This window comes from Pocillopora verrucosa, chromosome 9 (assembly GCF_036669915.1).
Source record: "Pocillopora verrucosa isolate sample1 chromosome 9, ASM3666991v2, whole genome shotgun sequence".
Taxonomy (NCBI): domain Eukaryota; kingdom Metazoa; phylum Cnidaria; class Anthozoa; order Scleractinia; family Pocilloporidae; genus Pocillopora; species Pocillopora verrucosa.
The window spans coordinates 22,324,422-22,333,969 of record NC_089320.1 but is presented as its reverse complement, the minus strand read 5'-3'; the positions used below and the strand labels follow the sequence as shown (position 1 = coordinate 22,333,969).

The 9,548-nt window shown below is 37.1% G+C and overlaps 2 protein-coding genes across 2 annotated transcripts; both read left to right on the top strand.

Annotated features, from left to right (window-relative positions):
• Nucleotides 1-2,207: 2,207 nt before the first annotated feature.
• Nucleotides 2,208-2,843, top strand: LOC131783827 (uncharacterized). The gene is made up of 2 exons (XM_059100603.2): nucleotides 2,208-2,259; nucleotides 2,350-2,843. The coding sequence occupies exons 1-2, from the start codon at nucleotides 2,208-2,210 to the stop codon at nucleotides 2,841-2,843; spliced, it is 546 nt and encodes a 181-aa protein (XP_058956586.2).
• A 2,515-nt stretch (nucleotides 2,844-5,358) lies between these two features.
• LOC131783839 (uncharacterized) lies at nucleotides 5,359-8,984 on the top strand. Its single transcript, XM_066172306.1, has 3 exons — nucleotides 5,359-5,700; nucleotides 7,056-7,400; nucleotides 7,754-8,984. The coding sequence occupies exons 1-3, from the start codon at nucleotides 5,359-5,361 to the stop codon at nucleotides 8,231-8,233; spliced, it is 1,167 nt and encodes a 388-aa protein (XP_066028403.1). The 3' UTR covers nucleotides 8,234-8,984.
• The last annotated feature ends 564 nt before the right edge of the window (nucleotides 8,985-9,548 follow it).

The following is a 9,548-nucleotide window of genomic DNA, read 5'->3' as shown; positions in this document are numbered from 1 at the left end:
AACCTTCACTAAGGTACTAAATTTTATATTTTTAAAAGCTGTTTTTACGAAGCCTGATCGCCAGTCTTCGTCCAGCCGGGATATGAGACATATCTTTTTTTTTTTTGATATATTTTTAATTGTCTTGGCTCTATTAAAATTGTTTTAAATAGAAATTGACGATAGATTGCAAAAAATCTCCACAATAAAAACAATGTACTATGATAAACTTCTTGATGTTGTCAAAATTGTTCTTCTACGTGGATACTGAACCCATCCGCAAAATTATTTATATGTTAGGTACACTGTTTATTTTAAACCCGAAATAATGGCTGCCGAAAAATACGTTAAAATTTTAATGTAATTTGCAGAAAACTCAAAATTTGAAGAATAACCCTGGTATTGGTCCTTACTTGCAAGATGCGTACCTCTTTTATTCTTGTCTTAAGGATGATGAAATTTTCTATTGAAACAAGTAATGATTTTTTTCGGTTTACAACATATCAAAGAGGAATCAAAACAATTACGTTAAGCTCTCCGTGAGAATTCGAACGTCACCCACTTCACCGCACGTTTGATGATTAATGCAACACTTTTTAAATATGTTAAATTAAAATAATACCATAAAGATAAACTGGTGATAGAAGATTAATTTTTATTTTAATGAATTTTTGTTCATGAGGCTCCTAACGTTCCATGTGTTACTGACGTCACATGTAGCAACGGCTGCTGCAGGAACAATCTGTGTCTTAATGGAGGAACCTGCTCAGAGATGTTGAAGTCCTAAATGTAATAACTGTCCTAAATGTAATAAAGTCCTAAACGTAATAATATTTGGTCCTAAATGTAATAAAGCCCTAAATGTAATAACGTTCGGTCTTAAATGTAATAAGCCTCCTATGCAATCGTTTAACTGCGCTAACATTGAGATGTTAAAGTGACAGCTGTTGCACCAAAGAATCCCCCGACCAATATTTATGGAATATTGCGGGCTCACTGTATTAATCAGCGTCTTTTTATTTGTTAAAGACGTAGGTTGAAAAGCATTGGCTACAAAATCTTATACTGATACTGATGTGCTTTTGGCATCAAATTGACGGACGCAAAAGCAACGATAACGTTGACTAATAGCTCTCTCTATATCATTGGCTCAGACTCTTAAGTGTAACAGATTTTGACGAAATACTTCTGTCATCAGTGCTGAAGTTAACACTTGATGAACCGAATTACAAGGAAAAAGAAGTCCACCAACTTATACGTTAGACAAACTGCTGGGCTCGGAAGGGCATTTTTTGTACTGTCTTCCCTTGCCAGATTTGTACGGGTCTGCATAAAATATATTCACATGCGTTATTGACCGAGCGTGAGGTCAAAATGGCTGTATTGGCCGAGTTCTTTTTTTTTTTGCGTTTTTATGGACTGAGAAGAAGTCACGGTCCATTAAAAAGTAGAAAAAGAACGAGGCTAATATCCAGTAATCTTGACCATACAAGCTTGGTCAATAGAGTTTATATTCTCTTGGCTTAATCATTAAAGGATTCATTGTATAGCAAAAGATTTCGCTTTGATAAGAATCAAGAAAGGCCTGTTTATTTCGAGAGCTGATAGTGAAAGCCAACTGTGTTTGCAGCACAATAAACCCAAGAGGGTTGTTTATTTTTTTCTATGTATATGCAAACATTGTCCAAAAGTTACGAACCTTGTAAGTTTTCTTGCGTGGGATCAATACGGGGAATCCCGAGCGGGCGAGAGTGGGCCCATCATGCCCGCTCAGGTAGCCAATCAGAACACAGGATTCTGAGTCCTTGGCTCAGTTATATCACTCAAAACTCGTTCCCGTTTGATAAAGAGGGAATCGTTAATGTTTTCATTAAGACAGTATTGCCTTGATTTTCTAATATTTACAATGATAGACGGTAAATTTTACTTTTCACCCACATTTACTTCCAACGTTTTCTTTTGAACCAGAAACAAAAATGATAGACGTTAAAACACATCACATCATCCACCCTTGTCAAATGTAATGGCATGATCATTTCAATTGTAATGCCTTCTTATCCCGAAGTTACTTTGTTTCTTTGCTACATTAGCGAACACTGAACTACTGCTCGTACTTTAGATATGACAATCAACCACAAAATTCCCTAAACCAGATAACATTAAACATAATCTAAAAAATCATGTGTCAATTCACGAGTTTGCTCACAGAGCACTTTGATTTCTACATAATGACTATCCAGACTCGAGTGCCATCAGCAGTAATGCTTCAAATTGACAAGAGTACGTTATAAAAAGTTCAGCCTAATTTTTTTTTTCGAGCTGCAATGATCTTAAGTTCATGGATGTGAAAGTGATCTTTACCAACTGAAGTTCACATTTTCTGTCTGCAACTGATCGTATTTTACGATGACTACCAAGCCATCAGCGGTGATGCTCCAAATTGGCAGGCCTACCTCATGAAACGACCTTACCTCCTTTGGCTCAGAGATCACTCGACTTACTGGAGAGCTACTTGCCGATACGACACAGATGGCACAGTATATACGGATTACCTGAGAGCCTCGCTTGAAGACTTTGATATCATCAGAGACGTTCCCATAGTGACCGATGACTGTCGTCGTTACGAATATGTGAACATCCGGGGAAATGAGTGTGTGAATTGTACAGCACGGACATGGTATAAACGACCTACTCCTTTGCATATGGACAGTTCCTATCGCGGATCTTGCCAATTTGACGGAAGTAAGATAGACCCAGCCAAAAATGACGAGGACAACTTTGGGTTGTACGCTTCTACAAATCCCAAATTCCGTTGTACCTCAAACCTGAGTGATACGACTCAGTTCTGGATCGACGGCAAGTAGTTCACTGACCAAACAACACAGCAGATCGAACCGACAGCTTTTCTCTTTTTGTTCAGCAGCATATCGTGGAGTGGAACAAGCAGACCGTATAAATTGTGATTTCAGTAGACCTTTTGCACCAATTTTTAGAATAGAACTCACTCAAGAAATAGAAAAGACTGGTCATTATTATCGTATAAAGGGAGAGGGGGAGAGGGTCTGGGGATTTTGGTTGTATCAATCCGTGGCTCATAATTTTCATTTTCTTTTGGAACCCCTATCTTGAAGGAAAACAGAACAGCTTTACTTTTAGTTAGCAGAACCTTCGAGAAACAGGCTCGTGGATCCAGTGCTGAATTATTAATATGTAATAAAAATATAATAAAGTCGTAAAATCATTGTCCAGAATATCAGCTAACAAAACACATGATAGTGAAACTCTGCGTGACACTTTCGTTCTACGGTAATCTCTGTAATTTTAAATTTATTTTACTCTTCTCTTACGTTCTTTAGTCTTTTTCAGTCCAAACATGACTGAAAAGTGACTCTGATTAATTAGAAATGTGAATTTGCATATCAAAAGATTTAACATCAATAGAGCTCTCTCGAGTGATCTGTATTCAACTCTCATTAGCACAAGATATTTTCAACAGTTGTAAGAACGATCAAAAAATATTCACCGACTTAAATACAAACCCCAAATTTGTCTGCAAATTCCCTGCAGTTTGCAGGTATAAAACATATTTGCGAGATTTTTTAGTTATGCTTGTAAATATGCAACTTTTTTTTAATTTAAATAAGAGCGAGGGGGTCTGTTGAGACAATGTCAATTTGTTAGTTGTGTCACAATAAAATTTACTTGATCTTCTAAAGTCTCTGTAATATTCTAATGATCCCTCTTAATTGGCAGTCAATTTCCTATAGTCTTCCCTCAATACTCTGTTGGCGACGACTGACCCCCCACCCCTCCTCTGTTCTCCCTGAAAATCCACTCATGTGAAGACGCCGGCCATAAACTTTACACACAAAATTACAGCTGGAGCCATAAGTTCCTCTTTTTAATTTTTAACCCTTCATATCTATTTTCTGTAAAATCTATTTAAGGTGGTGGGTGCAACGGTAACACGAAATTGTCGAAGGAAATTCTAACATTAATTATTATCAGTTTTGCCTCAGTTATTGGCCTTGAATAGACTGGAGATAATTTGCCATATCGTTATATTTTTTCAAACACTCAGCGAAAATCTCAATTCTAGGAACCGATTGAATATTATATTTCTTTTCTGTACAACATAATCGAGAAATCTTGGACTGGTTGTCTGCTACAGATATTCCGTTGCTAAAAATTTCGCCAAAATGCTGTTTGTAATTAACTCTATCGTCTGGTTTTCATTTAGGAGCATAGTTGGACATTAATTGATATCAAAATCAACCGCATTTTATCCTTTTGTATTCTCAATGTCTTACTGTCTTACTCTGATATGATAAAAGCATTCTCCTGAGGGGTTCCTTGCCAGTAGTTCCCCCGCATTTTATCCTTTTGTATTCTTAATGTCTTGCTGTATTTTAATCTCTAATATGAACAAAGCAATGATTTCAAAAGTGTGATATTATTTCGCAAGTCCTTGCTAGTAGACAGTGAGCGTAACAAGTTTGCTTCATAAATAAAACAGCTGAATTCTCCTCACACTTTAAACTGAGCTTGCATCTGATGAACTTGTACGGTGGAGGCTATCATTTATTTGGCGTCAGGATATCAATAATTAATAATTCAAATTCATATGTAGATATTGTCTTGTTTGTTTTGCCAGCACTGAAGAGAAACCAAATTATAAAAGGTATTAAGCATTCAATGTACTCACCCTGTTTTGCATTACGCATGCAGTTCTACCAGACTGTGTTATTTATATACAAATAAAGAAGCCTTGACTGTGCTCAACACGTTGTGTTGAAAAGTACGTAGGAAGCGGCTTGAGCACGAAAGAAGTGTAGGGAGAAACACGAGTGCTAGTCGAATGTTTCTTCCTCCTTCGTGAGTCAAATTTCTCTCGCGTTTCTTCCTATTTTCAAAAAATATATATAAAATTTGATGCGAATAAAAGTGTCGTCAGTATGGTTTAACTGGATGAAAATCAGAAACAACTGAATTTGACATGAGGTTTATATAGTCACCATCAATGGGCTTGATTTAAGAGTAAACTTTATCCGCAAAAACTCAGAAAAACTAGCCTAGGTTGTCCCACATGCGTTTTAAACAACACATTCGCAGTTTTGGAGGGAAGAAATTTGAAGTTATGTCCTAAGTAGAACATCTGCATCATGTTATTTGTGCGCCACACCAGGCAAATATCAAGTACATTACTTTTCTGAGCCTTGAATATTCATATTGTGAAGTCATTTTCTGTGAACTCGTTTGATTGGTTTCTTACACGTTTATTGACACATAGGGATGGGCGATATCTTAAATAAGTAATCTGCTCAAGAAGGACATTTTGAGAAACATCGTTTCCCCGGCTGGGGTGTGAAAACGATAAAAATGATGGTTGCAAAGTTTTTTTGTATACTCTTGTCAGCTTTTCAAGTTAGGGGCTACTGCTCCCCTCTAAAATGTGAAAAGATCTCTTTTGATGAGCGACAAGGCGCCGATCATAATAAAGAGCTTGTTGACCATGTCTTCCACAACTCTGTCACTTCAAACCCACAGCAGTGCTATCTGTGGTGTATCAACGACTGTCGATGTTCGTCGATAAACTACAAGGTCAAGAACAACACCAAATACTGCGAGTTAAACGAAGGCAGCCATTTTACAAACAAGAACTCTCTGAAAGACATCCACGGAAGCGTTTACTACGTACTGCGGAGGGAATACTCCACTAAGGTACTACATTTCTCAATGCCATATAGTATTTTTACGACCCATCTTTGTACTCTTTATCATTAGATAAAAGGTGTTCAATAGAAAATAATACATGTGTGGGCGTAAATATGGAATTTCTCTTCGAGTGTTTAATTCCATAGCTCGGGAGTGAGCACAGCTAAAGGGAATAATTTACTAAGATATTAAACTTTATTCTGTCATGAGGTATTTTTACCATGAATGATTCCAGGTCTTCATCTTGAGCTATTAGCTATTCATTTGTTATAGTTAAAACCGAAAAAGCTTCTGGCTGACGATAAACTACAAAAATAGGTCCACACTGTCTATAGTGTAAAATGGAAAAAATGTATAAACGTACATACATGCTTACAGCTGTGCTGCACTTTAAGTCTATTGGTTAAGTATGTTGAATAGATATAAATGATTGCGTAGGTGTATTATAGTGCAGTAGTTGTTTATGGAAGTTGTTTGATAATCTATTTAACAATAAGATTATGAGTTCCGAGTTTTTCTAGTTTCTCAAATAATCAGAAGCAAAACTAAACTAAAATTATGACTACCTCTCCTTGTGGATGCTGATGTCTTCCCCAGTATTTCAAAACAGAGAACATCGACTGTTTTGAGCTCGAGCTAACAGCTGCAAAAAGATGGGAGATTTAAATTATTTTCCAAAACTGAAAACTTCGAAAAAAAACCAACTATTTTTCCCAGTCTGTATTTTAAGGTCCATCTTTATTCGGATCTTGAAAGTTAACACATCTCGTTACTTAAATTTTCATGAAAAGAGATGAATCTTTCGAAATACAAAAATGGAATCAGACAACTAACGGAGAAACATTCAAATAAGGAACTGTTCCTGGTAGGTGCAAGAGCTGCCCACCGGCGAAGATATCTTGAATATCATTCGCAGCTCAAAAATATAATCGAATTTATTTCGTAGAGAAAATATTAAAAACAACTTGTTACGAAATGGAAAAATTCGTCTTTTTCCCGATTCCGTAGTAAAACATTGTTTTTTCATAAACGAGATTGACCTATAGAAAGTAGAGACATAAAATCAAAGACTCATTGATACGTTTTAGGAAATATTTGGCATTGTGTGATCTCGCTCGTTTAAATATTGAAAAAGGGGTAATTTTAATGGATCATTATGGCATGGTCGGTATTTAAAAAAGGCTACCAGATTGAGGCATTAGAGATTTCGGGAGCAACCGTAAAAGCTTGCAAATTGCAAACTTGATAAAAGAAAAAGCTTAGGTTAATGCAACACTTTTCTGTCAAACACAAATTAGGATCACAATAATGATATAATGATGAAAAATTGTTTTATTGTTTTACCAATTTTTGCACATAAGGCTCCTAACCACGTTATTCCATGTACTGATGATGTCACGTGTAGCAATGGCTGCTGCAGGAACAATCCGTGTCTCAATGGAGGAACCTGCTCTGAGATCTGTCAGCCCACAAATGTTCGGTACAACTGTTCCTGTCCTGTACCGTTTGTTGGTAAACACTGCGAGATTCAGCTGAGAAGAAGCTGTCAGGATTATAAAGCAGCCAGGTTCACCGCCTCTGGATTGTACACCGTCATTGATGACCGAAACCAAACTTTCCAAGTATTCTGTGATTTTGATTCTGAGCCTGGGTTCGCATGGAACCTGATTGAGTCATTCAATTTGTCCAACAACCACCTTTTTAGGGTAATTTTGCTCAGATTTTAAAGCCATAAAGAAATAACGAGGATGCGAAAATTAAGTTCCCTCAAAAATGAAATGCCTTCATTTTGAATTTTTTTTCTTCGTAAGTTAAGTTCGTCTCTCTTTTTAGAAGCTTTCGTCACTAATAATGTCTTCGAATAATTTTGTCGACAAAAGAAATCTTGTTTATACATAATGACTATCCAGACTCGAGTGCCATTCGCAATAATGCTTCAAATTGAGAAGGGTACGTTATAAAAAGTTCAGCCTAACTTTTGTTTCAAGCTGCAAGAATCTTAAGTTCAGGAATATGTTAGTGATATTTACCAACTGAAGTTCACATTTTCTGTCTGCAGCCGATCGTATTTTACGATGACTACCGAGCCATCAGCGGTGATGCTCCAAATTGGCAGGCCTACCTCATGGAACGACTCTACCTCCTTTGGCTCAGAAATCACTCGACTCACTGGAGAGCTACTTGCCGATACGAGACAGATGGCACCGTACGTACAGATTACCTGAGAGCCTCGCTTGAAGACTTCGACATCATTAGACAGGTACCCATAGTGACCTATGACTGTCGACCTTACGAATATGTGAACATCCGGGGAAATGAGTGTGTGAATTGCACAACAAGGACCTGGTATAAAAAAGGAGCTTATCCTCTCCATATCGATAGTTCCTACCAGAATGGCTGTGATTTCAGTGGAAGCATTTCAAACCAAGCCGTACACGAGGAGGACAACTTTGGTCTCTATAAAGTGGTCAATCCCAAATTTCGATGTACTTCAAGCCTAAATGCAACGACTCAGTTCTGGATTGGAGGCACTTTATGACTTTCTAATCCCTGACCCAGTTCCTGTTAAAAAGCAGGAAGTTCACTTAACCCAGGAAGACATTTATCCACCTCAAAAATGTTATTACACTCATAAAGTTAGAGCTCTATAAAATATTTATCTTTGAGGTTACCTTGGCGGTGTGAGTGAGCTTTATTGAAAAGCAGTGTAACTTTTAATAAGTTAATTGTTGGGTTCTCAGTCTGAAAGCTGCAACTTTGTATTGAACTGTAAGGAAGAAATGTAAATGTGTGCCCTTCTATATGTGCCAAAGAACTGTTCATAATTCTTTATTGTAGAGAGTTGATTTTTTTGTGAAGAAATCATTAATTGGTCTTAATTTTCATTGTTAGTGAAAACACAGTCAAAATACACTTTCCTACGATTGTTGTGCAAATGGTGCACAGTGACATGATGTGTGACAAGCTGTATGACACTTCCCTGTATAGACGATAAGGGTAAACCAAAGATTGAATCTTGCCTATTTGAGCGGAAGGCAAACCATTAAATGCGTTACTCCTCAGACTTTCAAATTACATTTCACGGAGACCTTTCGATCAAGAAGATTTTTCAAGAGATATATATATGTATCTGAAGGTTGAACTAATCAATAAGACATAACTTTTCTGTGACTCTAAGTTTCACGCTTACGCGATCATCAGGCAGATTTTAATCTTATTGATTAGTTCAACCTTCAGATACACCACACTCTGCGAACGCATTGAGCCCTATACCGCAAAGATAGACTATAACCAAGGTATATATGTATATATTTGCTCTTTCATCAAAATCGTTCAGCTGAATTTCACCCATCATTCTTTTACCATTTCGTTGAGCCAACGAAATGGCTGTTTTATTTCAGCACTTCATAAATTTGCAAAAGAGACATGAGCTCTAATACAAAGCAGTTGAGGCGGGGGGGGGGGGGGGGAGTTCATTAAAACGCTAGATGCAAACTCTATCAGCAGTTTGTCTGTTTACCTCCCAAAACTGCGTCGGATTCCAGCTAAGAATTTCGAAATAAATAAAACTCTTATTTGTCGATATATAGCGATTGCCGTCTACTGTAGCGTTAAATTTTGTAACGGTGTCAAAATGAACTATAGCCAGCGGACCGTGCGAGTTTTATGATGGTCGGAGGTTGCAGGATAACGTGCTTTACCAATATAAATCTTATTAGCATGACAAGACGATCCTGAAAAATGATGACTGAATGTCACAGATGTTAATTGCAGCACAATAATAGAATAATAAACACAATAGTTGCTAATCGAATCAAAAAGTTCCGTCGGCGGATGGGGACTGGTAATCAACT

Bases quoted from the DNA above. Each gene is read 5' to 3' on its own strand.
- LOC131783827 (XM_059100603.2), top strand. From the start codon at position 2,208: ATGACTATCCAGACTCGAGTGCCATCAGCAGTAATGCTTCAAATTGAC. The intron at 2,260-2,349 runs GTACGTTATAAA...TACCAACTGAAG, and splicing joins AATGCTTCAAATTGACAAGA to TTCACATTTTCTGTCTGCAA.
- LOC131783839 (XM_066172306.1), top strand. From the start codon at position 5,359: ATGATGGTTGCAAAGTTTTTTTGTATACTCTTGTCAGCTTTTCAAGTT. The intron at 5,701-7,055 runs GTACTACATTTC...TTTGCACATAAG, and splicing joins GGAGGGAATACTCCACTAAG to GCTCCTAACCACGTTATTCC. The intron at 7,401-7,753 runs GTAATTTTGCTC...TTCTGTCTGCAG, and splicing joins CCAACAACCACCTTTTTAGG to CCGATCGTATTTTACGATGA.